The sequence below is a fragment of the Eleutherodactylus coqui genome, chromosome 10 (assembly GCF_035609145.1).
Source record: "Eleutherodactylus coqui strain aEleCoq1 chromosome 10, aEleCoq1.hap1, whole genome shotgun sequence".
NCBI classification, from domain to species: Eukaryota; Metazoa; Chordata; class Amphibia; order Anura; family Eleutherodactylidae; genus Eleutherodactylus; species Eleutherodactylus coqui.
In genome coordinates, this window is record NC_089846.1 from 40001232 (window position 1) to 40028668 (window position 27437).

Below are 27437 nucleotides of genomic sequence, written 5' to 3' on the forward strand. Positions count from 1 at the left end.
GCATGAGGAGGAGGGGGAAGAGAGCTTGGCCCACTGCTGAGGGTACACATGCTGCTTGCCTGTCATCCTTTCAGCGTGTATGGCCTGAGGAGGAGGAGGAGGATCCTGAAAGTGATCTTCCGAGTGAGGACAGCCATGTGTTGCGTACAGGTACCCTGGCACACATGGCTGACTTCATGTTAGGATGCCTTTCTCGTGACCCTCGCGTTACACGCATTCTGGCCACTACGGATTACTGGGTGTACACACTGCTCGATCCACGGTATAAGGAGAACCTTTCCACTCTCATACCCGAAGAGGAAAGGTGTTCGAGAGTGATGCTATACCACAGGACCCTGGCGGACAAACTGATGGTAAAATTCCCATCCGACAGCGCTAGTGGCCGAAGGCGCAGTTCCGAGGGCCAGGTAGCAGGGGAGGCGCAGAGATCAGGCAGCATGTACAGCACAGGCAGGGGAACACTCTCTAAGGCCTTTGGCAGCTTTCTGGCTCCCCAGCAAGACTGTGTCACCGCTCCCCAGTCAAGGCTGAGTCGGCGGGAGCACTGTAAAAGGATGGTGAGGGAGTACGTAGCCGATCGCACGACCGTCCTCCGTGACGCCTCTCCTCCGTACAACTACTGGGTGTCGAAGCTGGACACGTGGCCTGAACTCGCGCTGTATGCCCTGGAGGTGCTTGCTTGTCCTGCGGCTAGCGTCTTGTCAGAGAGGGTGTTTAGTGCGGCTGCGGGAATCATCACAGATAAGCGTACCCGCCTGTCAACCGACAGTGCCGACAGGCTTACACTCATCAAGATGAACAAAGCCTGGATTTCCCCAGACTTCTCTTCTCCACCAGCTTCATCAATCTGTGTATAATATTCATCCTCCTGCTCCTGCTCCTCCTCCTGAAACCTGACGTAATCACGCCGAACGGGCAATTTTTCTTAGGCCCACAAGGCTCAGTCATATAATTTTTGTAAACAATTTTTATACGTTTCAATGCTCATTAAAGCGTTGAAACTTTCACCTGAACCAATTTTTATTTTAACTGGGCTGCCTCCAGGCCTAGTTACAAATTAAGCCACATTAACCAAAGCGATTAATGGGTTTCACCTGCCCTCTTGGTTGGGCATGGGCAATTTTTCTGACGTACATTAGTACTGTTGGTACACCAATTTTTTGGGGCCCTCGCCTACAGTGTAATCCAATTAATTTTTTGCCCACCTGCATTAAAGCTGACGTTACATCAGCTGTGTTGGGCACTGCAATGGGATATATTTATGTACCGCCGGTGGGTTCCAGGGAGCCACCTATGCTGTGGGTCCACAGGGAGTTGTAACTGCATGTGTCTACTTCTAAAGAACCCCAGTCTGACTGGGGCATGCAGTGTGGGCCGAAGCCCACCTGCATTTAATCGGACGTTACCTTAGCTGTGATGGGCACTGCAATGGGATACATTTATGTACAGCCGGTGGGTTCCAGGGAGCCACCCATGCTGTGGGTGCACACGGAATTCCCATTGCGGAGTTGTACCTGCCTGTGACTATTTATAAAAAACCGCGGTCTGACTGGGGCATGCAGACACCTTGACAGAATGAATAGTGTGTGGCACATAGGTTCCCCATTGCTATGCCCACGTGTGCAGCTCCTGATGGCGGTGGCACAGGATTATATTCCTCATTGCTTCTGTACAGCATTGTGGGCTATCGCCCCGCCCCTTTTAAAGAGGGTCGCTGCCTAGCCGTGCCAACCCTCTGTAGTGTGTGCCTGCGGTTCCTCCTCATGGCAGACGCACTTATAAATAGACATGAGGGTGGTGTGGCATGAGTGCAGCTGAAGGCTGCGCAGGGACACTTTGGTGTGCACTGTGGACACTGGGTCGTGCGGGGGGGTTGGGCAGCATGTAACCCAGGAGAAGTGGCAGCGGAGTGTCATGCAGGCAGTGATTGTGCTTTGTTGGAGGTAGTGTGGTGCTTAGCTAAGGTATGCATTGCTAATGAGGGCTTTTCAGAAGTAAAAGTTGTTGGGAGGGGGGGGCCCACTCTTGCCTCTATTGTGGCTTAATAGTGGGACCTGGGAACTTGAGATGCAGCCCAACATGTAGCCCCTCGCCTGCCCTATCCGTTGCTGTGTCGTTCCCATCACTTTCTTGAATTGCCCAGATTTTCACAAATGAAAACCCTAGCGAGCATCGGCGATATACAAGAATGCTCGGGTTACTCGAAACGAACCCTCGAGCATCACGATAATTTCGTCCTGAGTAACGAGCACCTGATCATTTTGGTGCTCGCTCATCTCTAATATATATATATATATATATATATATATATATATATATATATATAAAGCTGGATGAGTATGTGGGGATATTTTCCCTTCTCCCACTCGTGTAGTTTAATTTAGACGAGGGTAAACAGGTGGAATATAAAGGGAAAAATGAGAAGGGTAGTAGTTTACCAATTGGCGGTATGTGTTTGCCATCTTAGGAAGGGTTTTTGAGAGAAGACTTCGGAGAATTGCTCTGGGCTTTTCGCTATTCAGTTTGGATAGTTGAGGCATATAGGGGTTACGGGGGAATGTCTTGACTGCTCTATGATGAGCAGTTCAGGCAGAGGAAAGTGGTTCATTTATCCAGGAGATGGCATCAAAAGGACATTGGGCGGTGGCTTTGGGTGATGGCCCCGGTGAGATATGGACAGCTCTTTCAGGGAGTGTCAGGTCTGGAGGCTCAGAAAGTAGTACCCAGGGGAGTAGGTTAGTATGGTCTAGAAGGAGGAAACAGGCTTGGTTTGGTTGGTAATTTAAGGAAGGCCGATGCAAATTCAGGGGAGGATGCAGGTTTAAACAAGCCGGCTCCCATTGTAATGCAGCTCACACGGAGCTGCAAAGTGTTTTAGGAAGGAAAAAGGAGTTTCTGAAAACGAGGACATTGGTGAGGCTGGGTAATGGGTGCATTACTAAAAAAGTACCAGCATATGAGCCACGCAGAACTGTTATTGGAGGGTTTCTGGGATGCTTTAAAAAAAACATGCATGATGTAGTTACGTTTTCAAAAGAACTTACAGTCGGCACTAAGTTACCTGACTGTCGTAACCTAAAAGACTTAGCAAGGAGGTTCACTTAGGTCACATGGCAGGACCATTTAGGGAACCTTTGCGGAAATTCATAGTGTTGCCACTGGGGGCCTGGGGGGTAGCCAATACGTAAGATATCATTGGGAACGTCACAGTGGGTCGATTTGGGGTGCTCCTTGGCCCCCAGACAAGATGGAAGGGTCCAAGAAGTGCTTGAATTTTTTGGAATTACTTATTGACATGAAGGCAATGGAAGGTAGATTGCAGAAGAAGAATTTGCAGGATTCAAAGGCAGAGGTGGAGAAGGCTCGGGGTATGAATAAGATCCCGCTGAGGGATCTACAGCCATTATCGGAAAAGCTCACTTTTCAGTACAGAAGAATGCAGATGGTGAGGGTGTTTTGCAAGAGGCTGGCATCAGCTACGTCGGGGGTGCGGGCCCCGCATCACTCCATTCGGTTAGAAAGAGCCACAGAAGAGATTTGGCAGTCAGGTCCACTTTCTTGGAAAAGTATAATGGGAGGTCAGTAGTGATGGAGGAGGTTGTGAGAATGGGATTTGGGAATTGTTCACGGATGTGGAAGGGAGCACAGATTTTGGGGGCTTACTTACAAGGTCAGTGGTAAATGACACGAGAAGTGGAAGGAGTCGGATCTTGTTCGGGTCTTGGGGTTATTGGAGCTGTTTTCAATAGTTGTAGCGGTTGTGCTTTGGGGTGCTTTCTTTAGAAGCAAGAAGGTTTGTTTCCATTGACACAACTTGGGGGTGGTTCAAGTCATCAACACACTGACAGCCTCATCACCGCCAGTGATGAATTTGCTTTGGCATTTGGTGACTGAAGTGTTCTCACTGAACAGGAGTTTAGTGGCCGTACAGGTTCAAGGGGTTGATTGCAGATGCTCTCTCGTTTTCAGTCGGAGCGGTTCAGGATGGTTGGACCCGGGAACAGAAGAGGACGGGATGGACCGCCCAGTTCAGCTTTGGAACATGGGAAGCGAGCAGTTGGGCACCTCAGTGAAGGGTCACTGGCTCACGGTATCAGAGCAGCTTTCATAGCTGTTTTGGTGGGAATGGGAGGTATGGATAGTGCAGCGTCAGATGATAGTTCAGAGGAGGATCGGGTGGGGGTGTTATTGAGTGGGTTGGGTAAAGTTTTTATTTATTTAAAAAAAAAAATTCTATGTGGGACAGATGAACCGATTTATGGCGGGTGTAACTTTTGCATGCAAGTTAAGAGGGGGGGGGCGGTCATTACGAGGACCTTCGTAGTGAGGCAAGCTTTGGAGGGTTTTTTTTAAGGAGAAAGGAAGGGGGGAGATGTGTAGGCCAATTTCGTTCAGCTTGTTGCAGATCTTAGGGGTTGGTGATAGAAATTGCTGGTGAGGATTAGTTTGAGAGGTTATTGTTTAGGAAAGAGTTCTCATTGGCCTTTTTGGGGCTCTAAGGGTAAGGGAATTGGTATCACCTAGCAGAGGAAAAGGGGGGGATTGTCGGCTCAGGATATTGGATATTTTTTTCTTTAGCGCTCCAAGACGGATAAAAGGGGTAAAGGACAGAGGATAGCGTTGTGAGGAGTTCGGCGAGCGGAGATGTTCCCCTTTGCAGTCTTGGCGTGAGTATGTAAGGGTTTCAAGGATGGAAACTGTGCCTTTGTTGAGGCATGAGGACGGGCGGTTTTATCAAGGTCCAGTTTAACATGGGTTTTAAGGAAGTGTTAAAAAAGGTAGGCTTGGACAGTTCGTAGTGTGGGATACATTCATTCAGAATGGGGGCAGGCACGGAGGTGATTACATGAGGCATTGGATGGGGAGGCAGTAAAGAAGATAGGTAGGTGGGAATTGGACCAATGCAAATTTTATGTAGGCCTCAGTTACGGGAGGAGGGAATATGGTTGGCAGTTGAATTTTAATAGGAGTATGGTGGTGATCTAGAGCAGGGGTCCCCAACTCCAGTCCTCAGGGACCACCAACAGGTCATGTTTTCAGGATATCCTATGGTAAGAACACCTGTGGCAATGTTTGAGGCACCAACAATAATTACATCACCTGTGCAACACTGAGGAAATCCTGAAAACATGACCTGTTGGTGGTCCCTGAGGACTGGAATTGGAGAACCCTGATCTAGAGGATTGGGGTAAGGGAAGGTTGTGGTGTAAGGTATTGCAGGAGGGTAACTATTGGAGAGATGATGGAGTTCATCTAAAGGCTATTGAACAGATTAGTGGTTATTGGCAGTCCAAGAGGGATTGAGTGTACCTTGTTGTGGGGTGCGGCGCAGGCTTGGGGGGGTCAAGCCGTGCTGGCTATTGGGGATATGGGGGTCCTTGGAGTCAGCACAAAAGTGGGGTGGGGGGTAAGGCAGGGGCTGGATAGCTACCTTTCCCCCTTTGATTTATCATTAGGTGGGTCTGTTTCCTCTTTTCTTTGACAGGCTGTAAAGTTGGTTGGTGTGGCTAGCCTGGGTATGGCTAGCAAGCCTCGATGTCAGGAGGTAGGCGATTAGAGGCTAGTTGGTGACTGTGGCTAGCCTTCTACTAACAAAGTTGCATTGCACCGCACAAAAATCACGTTTTCATGCAATGCGATGCAACAGGAAGGAAGGCTCCATAGGGAAACATGGGCTGCAAAACCTTGCGTGTCGTGGGCATATCGCTGGGCCCGTGAGGTTTTTGTGTCCAGTTGTTGCATGCTACAAAACATTGCATGTGTGAAGGAACCCATAGGAAAGCATGGGCTTCTCATACAAGAAAATTTTAAAAAAGCAGCCAATAATAGCTATTACCTTGTTTGTAATTATTCAGACAATGAAAACATTTTGTTAATTATCACACACGGTGAATGTGGTAAAAATAATTAAAAACTAACAATAGAATTGCTTTTGGTGAACATCGTGAAAACAAAACCCAAAAACAAAAGGTTGAATTTCTGAGGAGGATTTCTAGTTACTCACAAAAATGTAATAAAACTTATACAACATCTTCTACCCTCTTTGTAAAAAAATAAATAAATAAAAATAAAACCCCAAGAAGGAGTTGTTGTTTAGCTGCAAAACTCAACATGCAGTTAATAATCATATTAATCTTTATTTGTAAAGCGCCAACTTATTCCGCAGCGGTTTCAAAGCACGGGGGAACACAAGCAGTACGACAATTACATGCGGTATGCAATTAGTTGGAAACAAACAGGGTGGGATGATACAGAAGGTTCCGGCTGCAGGAGACGAGGGACGTGGAAGCACGCAGAGTACGACAAATTACATATGGTATTATTTTTTTTTTTTAATGAGCGAGGTGGGGGTAAGACAGGAGGTACAGGGGCAAGAAATGTACACGATAGGCAAAGTGGAAAATGTGGGGAGCCATAGGGAGGGGCAGAGGGCATGTTGTGGGGTGTGGGGGATTAGATCAGGAGATTTGGTATGCTTTTTTGAAGAGGTGCGTCTTTAAGACGCATCGAAAGTTCCGTAGGTCAGGGATTGTCTGGATGTTTTAGGGTAGAGCGTTCCAGACGACCAGTGCTGCTCTGGAGAAGTCCTGTAGGTGAGCATGTGAGGTTCATATTAGAAAGGCATTTAGTCTGAGTGTGTTGGCAGATCGGAGTGAGCGGGCTGGGTGGTGTACAGACTATAGTGAGGTGATGTACGGTGGCACTGTGCCATGGGGAGCTTTGTGGGTGAGGGTGATGAGATTGAATTGAGTTCTGTAATGGATGGACAGCCAATGCATCGACTGGCATAGTGCAAGGGCGTCTGAGAAGTGGCTGGACAGAAGAGGAATCAAGCTGCCGCATTTAGTATGGATTGGAAATGGGAGAATCTGATGCAGAAAGGCCAATGAGCAGAGAATTGCAGTAGCTGAGTAGGGAATGGATGAGAGTGACAAGTGTCTTTAGCGTGGCCATGGTGACGAATGGACGGATTTTAGCAATATTCATGAGGTGCGGGTGGCATGTTTAGGTTAGAGATTGGATGTGGGGGGCAAATGAGAGGTCAGAATCCAGTGTGAACCCCAAGACAGCGGGAGTGCTGTCTTGGAGTTATGATGGTGCCAGATAAGATATGGAGATGTTGAGGGGAGGTCAGCTGGCATTGAGCTCAGTTTTAGGAGGTTGAGTCTGAGAAAAAGTGAGGACATGGTATTAGAGACAGCAGACAGTCGGTGATATTTTGGAGGAAGGGTGCAGAGATGTCACAAAAAGACGTGTATAACTAGGTGTCGTCAGCATAGAGGTGGTATTGGAGGCAAAACCTGTGGATGGTTTGTCCAATAGGGGCTGTGTAGATGGAGAAAAGGAGGGGACCAAGGACCAAGCCCTTGGGGACCCCAACAGTGAGGGGAGGCGAAGAGGGGATAGAGTCAGTGAAGGAGTTCACTGAAAGAGCGGTCAGAGAGGTAGAAGGAGCACCAGGAGAGAGCAGTGTCTTTTAAGCCGATGGAGCGAAGCACAGCAAGGGGGAGGTCATGGTCAACAGTGTTAAACGATGCGAAGAGGTCAAGGAGGATTAGTAGGAGAAGTCGCCCCTCGACTTTGCTGTCATTAGGTCGTTTGATCCCCCTATAGTGACGTTAGTAACAGAGCTTATCTGGGTCTGCTAGGACCCTGTAGCTCTGCTGTGGAAGGGGACACCCGGAGGTCACGTAATCGCTGGATCAAATAGCGGAAGTAACTCTTCAGTTTGCTCTCTTCACTACATGTTGCTCATTGAGCGCTATATAGTTTGTAAAGAAGAAGGCAGAAGTGATTAACAACCGCTTCTGCCTTAACCTTCAGGTCCTTTGATGTGTCTGACAGCCGAGGACCCAACCTGCTCCTGCCACACTGCAGGAGCAGGAACCCTAATCCTGCGCCATATTTTTTATTATCAGTCGGGATTAAAGCCCAGGACCAGCGCTGTAAATTTACTGTGCTTACGGCGTCCCTCCCTGCGGGGAGAGGAGGCTGGAAGAGCCAGCAGCAGTGCTCTGAGCTCCCGCCCCCTCTCTGCCCCTCTGCACTATTTGCAATGAGGGAAGTTGGGATGGGGGCGGAGCAAATTCCCAGAACTTAGCCCCGCCTGTCCCGCCTCCTCTCATTGCAAATAGTGCAGAGGGGGTGGAGAGGAGGCAGAGAGGGGGCGGGAGCTCAGTGCACTTCTCCTGGCTCTTCCAGCCTCCTCTCCCTGCAGAGAGAGAGGCCGTATATCAGCTGGGCGTGAATACCCGGCCGATATACGGTCGTCTGAATAAGCTCTAACGGAACCCCTGCGGGAGATCCACAAATCAAACCGCCTATAGGGAAATATGGGCGTCCACAAATGGATTTAAGCATGCAGATTTGTTTTGCGGACAACAAATCTCAGCACTCTCCATTTTTGTTGCGGTTCCCTCACGGACGGCTTCCATTGAAGTCAAAGGGAGCCGTCCAATCCATGACCTGTCCGCCGCGGATCCCGCGGGAGAGCAGAAGGCTAAAAATAAAATCCCTACTCCATATGTCTGACAGTGTGCTGTGTGGACCATCCACAGTACAGAAAACCTGGAAGCGGAGAGGTCCGAGTGGACGCTGCCGGCTTGCTGCACAGGTATGCAGGGTGGAATTCTGCTGTGGGCTCCCTCCTGCGGGATCCGACCACCCGTGGGCATTGGGCCTTAGACTGGCGTATTTCAGGCCTTGCACTATCCCTGTAAATTTATGGACAGCACAGCCCTATTATAGCCTATGGAGGTATGCAGACGGATGTTCTTCCAACTCATCGAATGTCCCATTCATTACAGGAGAAATAGGTCATGCTAAAACACGTCTATGCGCTTCGTCCGTGTAAACCGGACAGCACACGGAGCCCAGGAGTTAGTATTTCAGTTGTCAGGACCTCCTGTATGATGAAACTACATGTACTGCACCACACAGGTCTTTATAGGGCATAAACTCCTATCACAGTTACTGCTGCCACACAGTTATTATGGAGGAGATCACAGCTCATTCTCCTATCTGTATACGTTTTGGCATTTGGCTTATTTAGGTGAATATATAAGGATTAATGATAATCAGAGTGTCCTCCCAGCAGGCAGAGACGGTACTGGCTCTAGTTAGTCATGTGATTCTGTACTGATGCATCTCAGGGCACACTTGCATAGTGGAAGAGAAAGTAGGGCAACATGTAAACATCAAGATGGTGTCTGATAAGCATCAGACAGGAGGCTGCACTGCAGGGAAGTGACTGTGAAATGTCCGGAGTGTAACAGCAATGAGGCGAGGGATGCAACTATGAAACAATGTTTTTTTTTTACTGGAGCGGCCCTTTAAATGATGCCAATCAAAATATAACTTGCAGAAAACAAAAAGCCATAGTGTGCTAGGTTGATGGGAAAATAAAAAACTTAAAGGCTGTTGGAAGACAAGGATGAAAAAAACTAAAAGTGGCTGATCTTGAAAGGGTTAAAGGGGTTTTTCTGGGTTATTACTTTTATAAAGTTTTGGGCAGCCTGAAAACCAGCCAACTGTGACATGGTCTGTTCGGATGAAGCATTTCTCTATCTACAAGCAGCCTGAGCATCAGTCGTGCAACCTCAGTGCTGCTGGGGGGGAGGGCTCAAAGCGCAACTAATTCCCACCGCTTCTCCCGTGCTACCGCTCAGAACTACATCTCCCATGCTGCTTTGCGGCTGAAGCGGAAGTGTCGTCACGGTTATACTTTTACCCTGGGAGTGGCGCAGCAGCTGCAGGTAGGCTGCATGTCCGGCTATGTGCTGTAGGTGGTGGGGTGTCACGTGACCGGGACGTGCAGCAGCCGCGGGCCAGCGGGCTTACCGGCAGGTAATGGAATGTCGTCGTGTCTGATGGGCAGCACGACGACCGGCACTTGTGTTTACCCTCTGCTGGCACTGTGGGCAGACCACAGCTATGTGTACATCTATAATATGGGCAGTGCCAGCGCTCATCCCATATATATATTAGTGTAAGGGGTTAATGGCCGCGCCGGAGAAGAGCTTCCGCTCGTAACGTGCGCCATAGTCAAGAAAAATCACGCGGTGGTTTAACGAAAAGACCTATAATGAAGTGATGCGCCGGTAAATCCGTACGCGGCGTTATCGGTCAGACGCTGCCCGAGGGCGAACGCCATAAACCCGTCGTAGTCGTTGCCGGATGTACCGTAAGGCTCACTGACATGAGCGGAAACACGGAGCGAATAGCCTATTGATTGCGATGGGTGCGTTCACAGCTGCGGATTTTCCATGCGAGTTAAAAAACCCCGCAGTGCGACCGATCGTAGTGCGTATGACACACCGTAATGGCGCAATGAAACCAACGGGCGTGAGTAAATCCGCAGGAAAGCTGCGTACTCGCTGGGTATTCATAGAAGCGCAATCCATGGGATTTCGCACGTTTTTTTTTTTCTCACTCGCACGAATCCACTGCGCAGGCTGCGAATCGCCAGGAACACGCGAGGCCTCCGTTTATACGAGTTTGGCCGGGTGAACGCACATGTGGGCCGGGCTCACACCAAGGGGCCCGCAGGGATATTCGTCAGTGAGCCCACCTAGTCACCCAGCGTCCGGCACATAATGTATTGTGCGTGACCGCGGCGGCTCGTTGGCGCTCATGCGCAGGTCCGTTGTTTTTCCTCTCTGTACTTCCCGCGCCGCAGGTCCGCGCAGCCTGTACACAGCGTGGGCTGCGTGTCCGACTCCTCCATTGCCAAGAATAGAGGCAGAATAGAGCGCGCTGCGATTTTTCTTCTGTTTGTAGAATACGCAATTCACCTCAGCAGAAGAGGGATTGGCGCCCGAGGCCGGCCTCACGCAGGCGCTTGTAAAATGACGCATTTTTGTACGGTCTGGTATTTTTAGCGCACCCCATCGTTGCAGTGGGTGTGGTGTCTGAAAACGCGCTGAACAAACAAAAATAGAACATCCGGCGTTTGTTTTAGCGCGCGTTATCAACGCTTCTTACGTCTGAGGAGTCTCCAGTAGAGCGTTTTTCTAGCGGGGACGTATCAGAAGAGCCGCCTGTGTGGCGCGGCCTTGCCTTCATCCGCGTTGCGCCATATGTTTCCCCAGCTGCCAGCCTTGCAGCGCAGAGTCTGAGATGTCTAGTGGCTTGAGGTCCTACCCTTACCGTCCACATTACGCTTTTCTGTCCAGCGCCGGTTTCGCCCCGGGTTTCCATCTTCTACGCAGAACACTACATAGCGGGAGAACTCCAGGGTGACCAGGCGGGAGACCTCTTTGGTCTCCGTTTCACACGGTTTCCTTTTCTCAGTCTTTTAAAGGTGTGCTCACGCATTTCAGCCGGGCTCACACAAGTAGGTTGGATTCCGCAAGCGGATATCCACAACGGAAGCGAATTGCATATGTGTGCGGTTTTCCGCCCGGATGTACCTTTAAGGACAGCATATCGTCCGCGTAGAAATCTGCCGTTGTTTTAATTTTTCTGTTCAGTATAAAGGATGGGGCAGAGTTACTAAATCTGCCCAATAGCTGGACAGGGCAAACAGAAGCTAGACAGTCTTAAACTGTGCCAGATGTGTTACAGTGACCCACGCTGGCCAATATGAGTACTGCATCTTTAGACACCTCTATACTATCAGTTGGCTTAGTTTAAGCTGAAATTTGGGCTCCTGTTGTCGCCTTCAGGCAGCGCCGTTTATCACAAGCCGCACCGCTTTCCCAGACGAGCCGCAACAAATGTCTGGCTGTCTAAAACAAAATTAATGTGGCACGAGGCATGTGAGACTGTTATTTTGCGCAGTTTGTGCCTGAGCGGTAAATCTGCTCCACTATATGATCTATATCCGATGGGGCGATATGATTTTGGTTATATCACATTTATATATATTTTTTCTTTTTATTCCCTAGTACTTTTTGAATAAAAAGGTTTTTCTGTGACCCATGACTTATTTTTGCATGCTTTTTTTCATGCCACATGAAATGTGGTTTAAAATCATTTTTTTTTTTTTTTTTAATATTTAAAGGGCCACTCCAGTGAAGACACATTTTTCCATAGCTGCACCCCTCACACACTGGAAGCCACCTATGTGTGTTGCAGTCACTTTTATGCAGCGCAGCCTCATGTCTGATGCTTATCAGGAACGATCTTGATGGGATTCTCCCCGCTTTCTCTTTCACTGTTCTCTGCTATCAATTCCATGATGCATCAGCGCAACATTACATGAGCAGCTAGAGCCTGTACCATCTCTGTCTGCAAAGAGGACACTGTAATTGCAATTATTTCTATAGTCACCTAAGGAGCATAAGTATACAGTCAGGAGGCTGAACGATCATCTCCTTATAACTGTGTGACAGGAGCCTCTATTCATTAGCAGTAAAGCCCCCTGTCCACGGGCGAGGTGGAATAGCACTAGCCGGGGAGTAGGGGAGAGAACTGGCAGTTCTCTGCGGTGAGCCTATCTGACAGATAGGCTCACCGCGGAGATTCGTGGCATGCTGCGATTTGAGTCCCGCGATTCTCCGCTCGTGGACAGGGGGCTGCACTTTCCATAGCAATGCGCACTGCGTTACTCGCGGCGATAATCTGGCCATCGCACTGTCACCCGTGGACAGGAGCCCTAACTGATCAGAATGTGTGTCCCCCTCTCAAGAGCTTGTGTGGTAGGGTCCATCACACAGGACTGACTAAAAAACTGACTTTTTGAGAGGAAAAGAAACCCAAATGAGATCCCCCGCGGAGAAACACTGCAGGAATAAATAAACACGGCCAGTTACATAATGGATGAGAGAAAAAAACACCAGATGGCGGTTTTACTGCCCTTTTTTTTTCTTTAGCTACAAAAATTATTTTTGCAGATTTTTTTTCCGTGACATATAGGGCGATTTAAAAAAAAAAAATATATATATATATATCTTTTTCACTGACTTTTTTGTTTTGTTTTGTTTTTTAGTTTTATTGGGGGTTAAAAGCTAAAAAAAAAATTTAAAATTTGTAGTTATTTTTTTTAATTAGTATATTTACACTAAAGTAAAGTACGGGATTGGGTTCCTCTATTTGTTTTAGATGTTTTGATATATAGTATGTATGGTTTCGGTTTACAGCAAAAGATTTGGTTGGCATCTGCTTTGGGTTATTTGCTTTCTTATTTATATATTGTTTTATTCTGTAATTTTTATTTACTGATGCATGGAATTATGTTTTTCACTATCTATGTTCCCCAAGACGTCATATAAAACCTCTGGGGGACATTCACATGTTTTTTTTTTTTGTTTTTTTATTTGACATTTTTCCACTGTAGTTGGAGCATCCATAGGAGCCCCAGTTACAGGGAAAAACCTTCCCACTGTAGTGACATTAGTCACTGGCAGAGCTAATCAGGGTCTTTTGGGATCCTGCAGCTCTGCTGTAGCAGGAAATCCCGGCAGGCACGGGACACCCTCTCCCCCGGGGCTCCCATAGTGAAAGTTACACTTTCACTTTTCAGTACACAGTGTGTACTCGGGGAAGGAGAAGGCAGAAAGGGTTAAAAACCCCTCCTGCCTTCTCCTCCGGGATATCCGCTATCAATAACAGCTGACAGCCCGTCCTGCCTGATTGATTGGAGAGCAGGAGGCTTAAAGCCCCGCCGTAATTTTACATACGGCGGGGCTTTAAGCCCAGACCAGGTGCTGTAAATTTACAGTGCCTGGTCCTAAATGGGTTAAATAAAAAATGGCGTTTTTAATTTTATTGTAGGGTCATTTTATTAAAATGGTGTATCCCTGACCCCTCTCTATGGCTGCAATGGAGAGCCACTGTATAAGTACTGTCCTGGTCCTTACATTCATGCGAATAGCTGTCCTGTAATACTACATCTTACCTGTAGTGGCTGCTGCAGGAAAATCTAGCTGGTCGTGGCATTGCCCAGTAATCAGCTGATCATTCTGAAAAGAGCTGTACTTGCTGGCACAGGCCCTTTAAACGGGTTTGTCATTGAAACCAACCCCGTCCTCCAACTGAGCCGTGCCTAAAATAACAAAGCATGGTATACTTACCTCTCCTGGAGCCACAGTACGCAGCTGACAGCCGGTGCTGGCATCAGCGGTGACTTTCGGGTAGACTAGCACGCGACCACTGTGGCCAATCACAGGCTGCAGAATCACCATGTCATGGGAAAGAAATACAGCAAAATTAATTTTGGTAGCGGGAGGAAAAACAAGAGGGCAGTAAAACACCACATGGGTAAAATCCCTAAAAAGTCCCTGGTCCTTTTGGTAAAAACAGCCTGGTCTTAAAGGGTTAAGGTCCCACCGAAAATAATGCACCATGCTGCGTTTTTTTTTTTTTTTAATTGCTTATGTGAATAAATCCATTCAAAAGATTATAATTCCTATTCATGTGTGTTGTGTGACTATCGCTCACGTGAATAATCCGGGGACATAGATGGTGGTAATGACGTCGCCACTCTGCTTTTTAACCCCTTAGTGACAGCCCCATAGTGGTTTTCCGTCCTGCTATTGCAGAACGTGTGTGGAGGGAGATAGCGCTGCTGTCTCCCTCCATACAGCGCCGGGCGTCAGCTGTTTATTACAGCTGACACCCGCGGGCAATAGCTGCAATCGTCCGCTCGGCCGATTACAGCTATTAACCCTTTAAATGTAGCTGTCAATTCTGTCAACGGCATTGAAATCCCCGACCGATGTTCAAGGGTCCCGTACGGCGCCCCCTCTGGAGACAGAAAATAATTTTAAAAAATTATATATCTTTAAAAAAAAAAAAGTAGTACAGCAAAACAAAACTTTGGTATCGTAGTAATCGTACTGACTCATAGAATAAAGTTATCGGGTCATTATTGTTGCAGTTTGTGCGCCATAAAAAAAAGACGCACCGAAAGATGGCGGAATGTCGTGTTTTTTTTAAAAGTTTTTCAGTACATTACATGGTACATTAAATAGCACCATTTAAAAATACAACTCGTCCCGCAAAAAACAACAAGCCCTCATACAGCGACGTCAATGGATAAATAGAGGAGTTACAATTTTTTAAAAGGGGGGAGGAAAAAACGAAAATGCAAAAAAGCTCCATCACTAAGGGGTTAAATTGCTAAATGTCTGCACAGTTTGGTAAATAACTGTTTCATCCGGGGGAAAAAAAAGGCAACCGTTAGCAGCCTGTTAACGAGGTGTATTTCAGGCAGGTAGACATGCACGCTGCCTACTACACCGGAGCCTTCCTGGGAGGGGGGGGATGCTTTCTGCTTAGGTAAGACTGACAAACTCCGTGAGAAGCTTCTTTTCAGCCACGCCAGCAGTTTACCGAATACAAAAACGTGTCATTAATTTCTGCGAAGTGCCAGAATTGTTGGCGTCGGCACACATTGCTAATTCCAGGCTCCAGGTGCGTCGCAGTAACAAGCAGACATAACAGGTCACGTATTAGTGATGCACGGCTAGCATGTAATGCCACAGCTGGAGAGCGCCTACAATATTAACACGTTTCCTCGCGTCATTTCCAAAGCATGACCCGAGGTGAACAATTTATCTGTTAGCGGAGAAGGAATATTGTGGCTGCCAATAGATCTCTCTTGTTTTGAGCTTTAAATTATGTCGCTAAATTGCTGTTATCGCAGGGAGCTGCTGGCGGGGCCGAGCTGTAAGTGTTCAACTGTGAGATTAGCTAAGACGCAGCTAGGCATTGCTTCTCTCTATTAGTTTTGCCTCCATGTTTTTAAAATTGTCAGCGCACACACCGCTTTCCATGATTTGAATTCTCAAATAGGTTTGCTAGATTAGCCATTTAAAGTAGGTACTCGAGCTGAATCGTCAATGTGACCCGTTCCACCCATTTTACAATGCCGCATTCCCCGGCAGAAGGACTGCAACTTCATGTAACTCGGATCTCATCCCTTTTTTTTTTTTTCTTTTTTTTTTTGGACACCCGTTGACTTGAATAGGTGACTGATGTCCTACAAATTGGACCAGAATAGGACATGCTGCATTTTATTCTCCATGTGCAGTGCGTTGCAAACACAGGTGTGAAAATACCCTGTATGAAGAAGCCCTAAGGCAGCCTGCAGACGGCCAGGTCGGATCCGGCAGCAAGAATTCTCGCCGCGGGACCTGACCCGAGCGCCTGCAGAGAGCAGCGAGTACTCATCCGCGGGCAAGAAAATCGTGTGAAACTTTTGCGCAAATCTCACATGAATATGAACCCCAAACTGGGGTCATACACATGAGCAATTTTTTTTTTCCCCTCCCCACATTACAGCATGTCCTATCTTTGCGCATGCCCTCACATCACCCATTGTTTTCAAGGGGGCTGGCGGCAGCATTGCACCACGTGCTGGGTGCACACAAGTTCAATGCGGGCTCTCCGATTGAAGATGAGAGATACTCTACGATCCTGTGCCACGGCTGACCGCCGCAGTAGAGGATCGCTACTTCACCAAAGTCATGCAAGGTGGTTTTCATATAAAAACGCCTCTCATCCGTAAGGAAGTAACCTGGTATCGCACTCGCCCGTGTGAAGTTGGCCTAAGAGTAACAAGCGTGCAGACTCTGGTACCACCAGCAAAATATGCATAATTTGTGTGGATTTTAACTCCAAATCAGCTGATTTCAGAAGACCCGATGCTTCTTACCTCTGGTACCGGCACCCAGCGGCCTCTAGACAGTGCAGCACTGCTGGTCAGGTGACACAAAAGTGGCCAGCACTCGCCAGAGGCCACCAGGTGCCCAGAATATCACAGGTAAAAATCATAGCTTGTGATAAGCCACGCCCATAACCACACCCCTGAACACACCTCCTTTTTGCTTTGCGGTAAAAAAAAATTCCCAAGGGTGCTCCAGGGCTGAAAAGGTTGAGAGACTATAAAAAAATACATAGACCTAAATACTTTTGTAGCATTAGAAGGCCTAAAAGCTTTTCAAACTTACTTGTCTAGAAAGTGCTGAAGGAAATTGGGAGTTCAAAGCCCCAGATAGTGAGGGACCATGAGCTATTTCCCCTTTTGCCTTTTATTTTACATAATATTGTACGTTTCAATGACATTTATCTTCCATAACTCTAGAACAGTTGTGCCTTCTACATAATCCCTTAGCAAAATGCACAGCCATAACATTAAAAGTGACCATTTTAGTAAAAATCAGAAGGTGGGATATATTAGACAGCAAGTGAACAGTCAGACCTTGAAGTTGAGGAGTTGAAGTAGGAGAAATGAGCAGTGGTAAGGATCTGAGCGACTTTCACAGGCATTAAATTATGATGCCTAGATGACTGCGTTAGAGCATCTCCAAAAACACTTGTCTACCAAAAGTAGTCCATAGAAGGATAACCTGTAAACTGGCAACAGCATCACAGGCATTAAAGGGGTTGTCTCGCGGCAGCAAGTGGGGTTAAGCACTTCTGTATGGCCATATTAATGCACTTTGTAATATACATTGTGCATTAAATATTGGCCATACAGAAGTTATACACTTACCCCCTCCGGTGCTGGCGTCCCCGTCTCCATGGCGCCGACCAAAGCTGCCTTCTCCCTGGATTAGATGCGCTTGCGCTGAAGGGGCCACTCCGGCGTGCTCGCGCTGCACAGGGCTTCTGCGCATGCGCAGAAGCCCTGTGCGGCGCGAGCACGCCGGAGCCGGACAGAAAGCGCAAGCACGTCTAATCCAGGGAGAAGGCAGCTTTGGTCGGCGCCATGGAGACGGGGACGCCAGCACCGGAGGGGGTAAGTGTATAACTTCTGTATGGCCAATATTTAATGCACAATGTATATTACAAAGTGCATTAATATGGCCATACAGAAGTGCTTAACCCCACTTGCTATCGCGGGACAACCCCTTTAAAGGCTGCTAGATGCATGTGAGCAGAGAAGGCTATCCTGTCTGATCCAATCATACAGAAGCACTTCTGTAGGACACATTGCTGAAAATGTTACTGTTGGCCATGATATAAAGGTATCAGAACACACAGTACATCTCAGTTTGTTGGGTTTTGAGTTGCGTGGCTGCAGACTAGTTGGAGTACCCATGCTGACCCCTGTCTACACTTGGCATGTGAGCATCAGAACTGGACCATGGAGTAATGGAAGAAGGTCGCCTGCTCTGATGAATCACACTTTCTTTTATATCAACTGAGCAATTGGGTGTGTTTGTCACTTACCTGGGGAAGAGATGACAGCAGGATGCACTATGGGAAGAAGGCAGTGTGATGCTCTATGCAATGTTCTGCTGGGAAATCGGGGGTCCTGGCATTGATGTGGGTGTTAGTTTACCACCTAACTAAACATTGTACAGACCGAGTGTCTTCCTGTATTAGCAGGGTAATCCACCCTGCCACAATGTAAAAATAGTTCAGGAATGGTTTGAGGAACATGAGAAAGAGTTCAAGGCGTTGACTTGGCCTTCAAATTCCCCAGATCTCAATCCAACGGAGAATCTGTGGGACGTGTTGGAAAAACAAATCCTACCTACGGAGGATGCTCCTTACAACTTGCAGGACTTAAAGCATCTGTTGCTAATATCTTGGTGCCAGGCACCCTCAGTGGTCTTATGAAGGCTATGCTTCAATGGGTCAGCACTAAAAACGTAGGTGTATTGCATGATCGGCCAAATATGACTGATCACCTGCTATTTTGCATATGTCCACCTGTAATATTTTTTTAGCAGGCTAGTTTGACATGTTGATGGCTGCAGTGCCGCTGATTCTCCTGTGCATGGCCGGCTTTGCATTGTACTGTATTTGTTGCAGAAGTTCGAAATATTGAACTCCCCCTAATAGACTACGATTAAGGGGGTTTTCCAAGATCATTTTTATTAAAGAGGGTGCCATGGAAAAAAGTAAGAGCCTTATTCGCCTCTCTGGGACCATACATCTCCTGTTCTACCCGCTGGGTCGGTTTACAGGCTGTAGTCCGTCTAGATGCAGAACATCAAAGAAAGCTGTAGTCGATCCCAGGCCTCAGCAGTGATGGAATAAAAAATCTTGGAAAACCCTTTTTAAGTCATTGATGAGCAGTAGAGATGAGCGAGCACCAAAATGCTTTCAGTGATGCTCGAGAGTTCGTTTCGAGTAACGAACCCCATTGAAGTCAATGGGCGACTCGAGCATTTTTGTATATCGCCGATGCTCGCTAAGGTTTTCATTTGTGAAAACCTGGGAAATTCAAGAAAGTGATGGGAACGACACAGAAACGGATAGGGCAGGCGAGGGGCTACATGTTGGGCTGCATCTCAAGTTCCCAGGACCCACTATTAAGCCACAATAGTGGCAAGAGTGAGACCCGCCCCCCCCCCGCACTGTCAGCATAAAGATCGTTCTCCTCTGCCACAGCTATAACAGCTGTGGCAGAGAGGAACGATGTTAGCCCATTGAATTCAATGGAGCCGGCAATACAGCCGGCTCCATTGAAAGCAATGGGCTGCCGGCGATCGCGGGATGAATTGTCGGGAAGGGGTTAAATATATAAGCCCTTCCCTGCAATTCATCGAGAAATGTGTAAAAATAAAAAATATATATATACTCACCTGGTCCCGGCAGACGGAGTTCAGTGCGGCCAGCAGCAGTCCTCCTGAACTGCTCTGAACAGCTGTGAGTAGTATTCAGCAGCCGGGGCTTTAAAATCCCCACCTGCTGAATGAGCTGCCTCTAATTGGTCACAGCGTGACCAATCAGAGGCAGATTCCACTCACACACCCATTCATGAATTTATGAATGGGTGAGTGACTGCTGCCTCTGATTGGCTCAGCAGGACCAATCAGATGAGAGGCAGCAGTCACTCACCCATTCATAAATTCATGAATGGGTGTGTGAGTGGAATCTGCCTCTGATTGGTCACGCTGTGACCAATTAGAGGCAGCTCATTCAGCAGGCGGGGATTTTAAATCCCCGGCTGCTGAATACTACTCACAGCTGTTCAGAGCAGTTCAGGAGGACTGCCGCTGGCCGCGCTGAACTCCGTCTGCCGGGACCAGGTGAGTATATATATATTTTTTATTTTTACACATTTCTGGATGAATTGCAGGGAAGGGCTTATATATTTAACCCCTTCCCGACAATTCATCCCGCGATCGCCGGCAGCCCATTGCTTTTAATGGAGCCGGCTGTATTGCTGGCTCCATTGAATTCAATGGGCTAACATCGTTCTGCCGGGACAAGGTGAGTGTATATGTGTATATGTATATATATAATATATATATATATATATAATATATATATATTTATATTTATATATTTTTTTTACACATTTCTGGATGAATTGCAGGGAAGGGCTTATATATTTAAGCCCTTCCCGACAATTCATCCCGTGCTCGCCGGCAGCCCATTGCTTTCAATGGTCAGTGCTCGTTTAATCGAGACGAGTACCGCGTGGTGCTCGTCTCGAGTAACGAGCATCTCGAGCACCCTAATACTCGAACGAGCATCAAGCTCGGACGAGTATGCTCGCTCATCTCTAATGAGCAGTTCTCTTACAATTGCCTTAATGGCTCTCACATGAGTGTTGTTTACCGCATATTACGCTCGCGGGTTTTGCTGACATTACGCAGTAGTAAACTCTACATTCATTTCAACAATGCACAATCAAAAAAGAAAGCAATGTGCTCTATCTTGGCGCGTATTACACATACATACACGCCTAGATAGTGTATAGCGATTTGTTGGCACGCAGCAGTACATGGGAGATGCGCCCACAGAATAAGCTCATATGAGATAGTCCTAACTGTTAAAATCTATTGACTGAAAGCAATTACTAAAGCTATTTTAGAAACTGATATATAAAAACAGTATTTTTGTTTTCTACCCTCAGAAAAACATGGCTTCCGCCACAACTGTGAATGTGGATGGTCTTCGAGAAGTGCTTGAGTGCCCCATATGTATGGAGACATACACCGAGGAACAGATGAGGCCGAAACTCTTGCAATGTGGTCACACTTCATGTAAACAGTGCCTTGAAAAGCTTTTAGCCACTACTATTAATGGAGTGCGCTGTCCTTTCTGTAGTCGGATAACTCATATTACAAATTCATCCCAGTTGACTGATAACTTGACTGTTTTGAAAATCATGAATACTACAGAATTGGGCCAAACTGTCACAGCGTTAATGTGCAAGATGTGCAACCAAAGGCTGCCACGCAGGTACTGCAAAAATTGTGCTTTACTGATTTGTGAAATGTGCGGCCAGGAGGCACATCCTCCTCCAGATCACATTGTACTTTCGATGATCGATGCAGCGCATGAGTGCCGGCAAAGCTTTCAAGAAAAGCTTACTAGTCTTAGACAATCCATTCAGGACTTACAGAAGAGAAAATCCTCTCTAGATAGTCTTTCCTCACATGTAAAGTGCAAGTATAAATTGGTTATGCAAGACTACAGTAAAGAGGAAATCAATGTGCATGAGGAGTTGGCTCGATCGCGTAAGCACTTTACATCTTCTTTGTACGAGGTAGAAAAATTAAACAATCAGGTGTTGGATGAACAAGCTTACCTTCTCAACATAGCCGAAGTACAGATTGTGTCAAGGTGTGACTACCTATTGCTAAAGATGAAACAGTCAGATTTAGCTCTTTTGGAAGAATCTCTTGACGAAGAAGAACCCAACCTATTGGCTAATTTACCACAAAACCTTACACTTCAAGATGTAGAGTTTCTTAAGGTCGGGCATGTTGGTCCTGTACAGGTTGGTCAAGTCGTCAAGAAGCCTTACAATGTGAATTTAGATGATCCTGACCCAGATGGGTTTCCCACAGCTATGAGCAATGATGTAGACACATTGCCCGAAGATGTGAGCCATGTTCAACCTTGTACATCAACTCCCATAGTCCAACTTGTAGATGCTGCGTGTAGCCTACAACAGTGTCAGTTTCTAAGGAAGATGGGATCTAAGGGTAATATGCCGGGAATGTTTAATCTCCCCGTCAGTATCCATGTTACAGCACTGGGGGAAGTTCTTGTCGCCGATAGAGGTAACTGCAGAATTCAGGTTTTCAACAGAAAAGGCTTCTTGAGAGAAATAAGACGAAGTCCTACTGGAATTGATACTTTCGTGCTAAGCTTTCTTGGTGCAGATCTTCCTAACTTGATTCCGTTATCGGTAACTATGAACTGCCACGGACTAATAGGTGTGACTGATAATTATGATAACTCTGTAAAAGTATATACAATGGAAGGACACTGTATTGCCTGCCACAGAAGTCAACTGAGCAAACCATGGGGAATTGCTGCTATGCCTTCGGGTCAGTTCGTTGTAACCGATGTGGAAGGAGGAAAGCTTTGGTGTCTGACCGTAGACCGAAGCCTCGGTGTCGTCAAATACAGTCGGCTTTGTAGTGCTGTGCGGCCAAAGTTTGTAACTTGTGACCAGCAAGGCATTGTATACTTCACCCAAGGACTGGGACTGAACTTGGAAAACCGTCAGTATGAGCATAATCTCGAAGGAGGTTTTTCTATTGGCTCAGTGGGAGCTGATGGCCAACTGGGTCGTCAAATCAGTCACTTTTTCTCGGAGAACGAGGACTTTCGTTGTATTGCTGGAATGTGCGTCGGGGCCCGGGGAGACTTGGTTGTAGCTGACAGTGGGCGGAAAGAAATTCTTCATTTTCCTAAAAGCGGAGGGTACAGTGTCCTAATTAAAGAGGGCTTGACCTGTCCTGTTGGCGTATCCATAACTCCGAAGGGACAGCTGTTGGTGCTGGATTGTTGGGATCATTGTATTAAAATTTACAGTTACCATGCACGCCGGTATTCTTCACCTTGAAATAAACGGAAATAGATCCCTTGCGCTGTTAACAGACCTTTTACTACGCTTTCAGGCACTTTAAAAAGAAACCGCAATCTATGCACCACCCGTCATTTTCCAGTTCACCGCAAATCAAAAAGAACAGAAATTGAACCATGTAACCGCCAATGAACGCAGAATGCATTCAGCTCACACCACTAAAAATAAGGCTTTTAACATATAGTAGAGGCTTTCAGGTGTCAACGCTGTAAGAAATCAATATTCTTGTCCTTTATTGTAGGGGGTATTGCTCCAACATTATATGCTAGTTTACAATATCAGCTCTTATCATGTTATTCTTTCTATATCGACTGGTAAAACATCTCTTGCAAACGCAGAGGAAAAGAGCAGCTCTTAAAACGTCGATCGGTGGCCTTGCCTTTTGTTCCAGGCATAAAGGAGGAATACTTGGTGTCAGGATTTTCCACTCAGTGGTTCGATTCTAAAAGTATTTTTGACTCCTAATTTGGCAATTATTTAGCATCCAATGTAAGGTATGCAGAGAACGCCTTCGGTGCACTTTCCTGTATATAGAAAGTAATGTGTATAACATGGTTTTTTCCAGTTACGAACCTGCGTTGGGCTGGGTCCACATTGCGTTTGCCTTTTTTTTTTTTTTTTTCCGAAGCCAAAAAAACCAGAAGAATCATATCCTAAAGAAATGAGGAATATCATTTTTTAAAAGTAAAAACACATGTGGCATCCGATGTTCACTCGGACCCTCTAGGAAGACTTAGTTTGTAAGTTATGTTCTGTATGATAGTACATGTGAAGATGTAACCAGGAAACTGCTGTCTGGGTTGTGCAACCCTCTTGTGTGTGTCATTATTTTTTATGCTGATCCAATAAGTTGTTTAGTAAATTATTTTCTGCGTTTCCAATGAGTTGTTTCATGTGTGAACGTGACAACGAACGGCCAGAGAGGCACCTGTGACACTACACTAAACAGAAAATTCACTAAACCAAAAAAGTCCTAGCACTTCCTTCCTTTTACCCTTTCCAATCCACTGTCTGACCTCTGAAGACATTATGATTTAAGCCTGTACAGCTCCGATGTTGGAAGACATCCGTCGGGGTTCTCTTACTGTATATTGCCAGCCTCTCTGCTGTCGGAGCCTATCCAACGTGTCACCTCATGCAGTACTGGCTCTAGCCAGCATAGAGCGCCGTTGTATAACGGCAGAAAAAGAGTAAGCCCCCTAGAAAAACCAGGATACAAATTGGATTGGAAAGGGTTAATATCTATCTTCCTGTTTGGTTTCGTTTTGTCTCCTTTTAAAATAAAGGTGGAAATATATATTTATGTGCTTTCACATGCATGGAATTGGCCTGCAATCCACACCAAAGCTGGTGAAGAAATTCACAGATTTCTGTAGCAGTCTTTAGGGGTATGTTTAGAAGTAGCGGGAAAACTGCGGCATTTCCACAGCATTTCTGCAACCAAAATCCGCACTGCTGGTAGAATCATGCAAAAAAACCTGCATCAGATTCCACCATATGAGCTTATAGCATGGTAATATATAAACATAGGATGTTGGGCTGAATGAAGACAATGTCCACCTAGTTCAGGGTAAATGTCTGTCTTTTTTCCAGGGTAAATAATCTCAATTTTGATAGCCTCTCTGGGTATTCCAGTCCTCCCATTCCATTTATTAATTTAGTTGCCCATCTTTGAACCCCCTCAATCACTGCAACATCTTCCCTGAGCACCGGTGTCCAGAACTGTACACAGTATTCCATGTGGGGCCTGACAAGTGCCTTTTATAGTGGAAGAATAATGTTCTTGTCTTCACCCTTATACCTCTTTTAACCCTTTCCAATCCACTGTCTGACGTCCAAAGACATTATGATTTAAGGCTATACAGCTCCGATGTTGGAAGACGTCCGTCCGGGTTCTCTTACTGTATATTGCCAGCCTCTCTGCTGTCGGAGCCTATCAAACATGTCACCTCATGCAGTACTGGTTTTAGCCAGCGTATAGCGCTGTTGTATAACAGCAGAAAAAGAGTAAGCCCCCTAGGAAAACCAGAATACAAATTGGATTGGAAAGGGTTAATGCCCCCCAAGAACTAATAAGTACTTTGTTATGGAACGGAGCTGGAGCAGCAGTCACCGCTACATACTCTGAGCATGTACTCTCACTTAGTACCAACTTTTTAATGAAAAATACTATTCTGCAACAGTGAAACCTGATATTCAGATATTTTGGTTACACTAATCTGCAAGCAATACCGCTCAAACCCAAGACTTCGGCTTGTGTCACAGAAAAGTGTTTTGCGCGCGCAATACGCAGTGAATTGAACCCATTGTAGGTTCGTTCACATGCATGTATTTAGCAAGCACATTTCATTTAGGTAAAGTGCGCAGCATGCTTGATTTTTCTGCTCATTAGCACATTAAACTAATTAACTTAATGAATGAGAGCATGCTTGCGTGCTTTTCTCTGTGCGAAAATGTGCACAAGTTGTGCGCGCAAAATGTACAGGAAGACGCACAGGCATGAGCAAATTTGCAACGCCCATTGCACAAATACGCATGTAAATGCGCTTACACCCCTGTGACACCGGCTTCGGGGGTTGAACCTACAGCAAAGTGCTCGTCAATACAGACACTGTGCGGATGACTCTTTTGTGTTGATGATGCCTGGCATTCAGTTGATGGACCCCAATGTTGACCTTTCCCGAGCTGGCAATTAGCTGCTATCAGGCCGATGTACTGGGAATATAGCAAGGATATAATAGAAGGGTTTATTCCCATCACAGAAAGTAACAGCATATTGTTGGGATCTGCAATTACTTTCTGATGAGAGTTTGAAGCTCGCTGTCACCGGCTGTGGAGGCGACTGCTGTGGCGTACTTCCCTACATCGCAGGTGGTTGGGAGCGCAACTGTGGAAGAGATGTAAGGCTGCGGCCTCCTAAGTCCCCAGTCAGAAAGTGATTGCATATCCTAGCAACATGCCATCCATCGGTGATGTGAGTAACCCTTTAAGGCTTAGTAGTCTTGTAAGGAGGGGAATGACTTCAGATTCTTTCCTGAGACAATAACTGTGAAATATGTCTTCTTATACCTAGAATCAAATATATTGTAGGTGTATGTTCACAGATCATGAATCAAATAGAACTCCAACCCCTTTAACGTGTGGAACGTAGTTCTACATATACAAAGTGTCTACAGATTTAGTAAACTTTGACTTAACACGTTAAAGGGGGTTTTTAGGGCAAATTCTATTAAATCTATCCTGTGGAGAGGTCTTTATTAGTTAATTGCTGTGGACCCACCACATGGGATCCCTATTGGTCAGCTGATCGTTTGGCCCTCTGTTAAGGCCCATTTACATTGGACGAGTAAATGTCGTTTGCCCGACACTCGTCCCTGTATCCCCGCGCTCCCATGCTCCTTGCACATGCTCCTTGCACAGCTGGCTCGCACACGGGGCGGCCACCAGGGGGGCGGGGCAGTGCAGGAGATTTCTCTCCTCTCGCTCCCCCGCCGTTCGCTATGGAACGGCTGCTGTTTAAACTGCACGATGAGCTATGATCGTCATCGCTCATCTTTTAGCAGCCCAAAAGATGAGCGATGACAGCGTTTTTCTGTTCCGTCCTAAGCAGTAAAGCTTGTATCCCATGAAATCCCAAATTATTTCAATGGGTCGCAATTCAGCTTGGTTTCAATTTTTATTTTTACGGAACAAGACTGACCTGCAGGACTTTTTTTTAAATTATGTTTCCCATCCAAAGTACCTTTTGATGGCCAATGAGTGACGGGTTGTAACAGAATCTGTTGTTTCTATCTGTTTATGACTCAGTTTAGAGCAGCTGCGCATCTACAGTGTAAAACAGAGACATTTCAAACAAAAAGTATCCATTAAAAATTGATCAGAACAGATGTCTACCATCTGTTTCTTTTTTGGGGGGGGGGGGGGCGCGGCTCAGTTTGCAGCAGTTATACATTTATTTTGAAAAGAAAAGATGGATCTGCTAACGGATAAAAGAGCGAATGTTAACAAAGCCTTAGATGTTTCGGATCATCCAACTAATCTATATGTATAAAGGCGAAAGCCATGACTGACTCACTCACTAATTCTCTAATTTCCCGGTGTCATACAAACATGACATTTTTCACAACCAATCTATAGGTCTTAAATAGCAAAATTAAACTGGTCGCAACTTTATTATTCAATTCTAAGTGCAAAAGTAAGTGTCCCCCTATGTTATGTAACTTCCCAGCGGCGAACAAACGTGAAATTTGGAGTGACCAATATTTAGGTTCTACATAGCTAAAGTAAAGGGGTTGCAACTTCGATATTCAATTGTAAGCATGAAAAACTGTGAAAATCCGCAATACATGACAGTTCTTTTCTCAGAAACCATAAAGCTTAGGGAAGTGATTTGTATACTGAGGAGACTCTAACTGACCCCTGTGTGTGTATGTACTGAGGAGAATCTACCTCACCTGTGTGTGTGTGTGTGTGTGTGTGTGTGTGTGTGTGTGTGTATAGGAATCCACCTCACCTCTGTGTGTAGTGAAAGGCTGTAAAGTACATAAGGAAGCAGCCATGGACTGCAGTGATGGAGCATGCCTTTAAGGCTAAGAAGGGTCTGTAACCTCCAGTCTGGGGTTAAATTTGAATATGAAGGGGCATTACCTTTTAAAGGTAAAAAGTGAGGAGAATGGGAGGGGTGGCACATTCTGCAGAGGGACAT

At 46.3% G+C, this 27437-nt stretch overlaps 2 protein-coding genes across 3 annotated transcripts in view; one reads left to right on the forward strand and one right to left on the reverse strand.

Annotated features, from left to right (window-relative positions):
• The window catches only part of ASTN2 (astrotactin 2), a 728537-nt gene that overhangs the window by 119891 nt on the left and 581209 nt on the right, over window positions 1-27437 (reverse strand). The gene's annotated exons all lie outside the window — the stretch shown is intronic.
• On the forward strand, window positions 9722-23608 carry TRIM32 (tripartite motif containing 32). Of its 2 annotated transcripts, none has more exons than XM_066580840.1 (2): window positions 9722-9755; window positions 20765-23608. In XM_066580840.1, the coding sequence occupies exon 2, from the start codon at window positions 20771-20773 to the stop codon at window positions 22709-22711; it is 1941 nt and encodes a 646-aa protein (XP_066436937.1). In that variant the 5' UTR covers window positions 9722-9755; window positions 20765-20770; the 3' UTR covers window positions 22712-23608. The 2 variants fall into 2 exon arrangements, with proteins under 2 accessions (XP_066436937.1, XP_066436936.1); XM_066580839.1 differs by having other exon boundaries at window positions 9744-9846.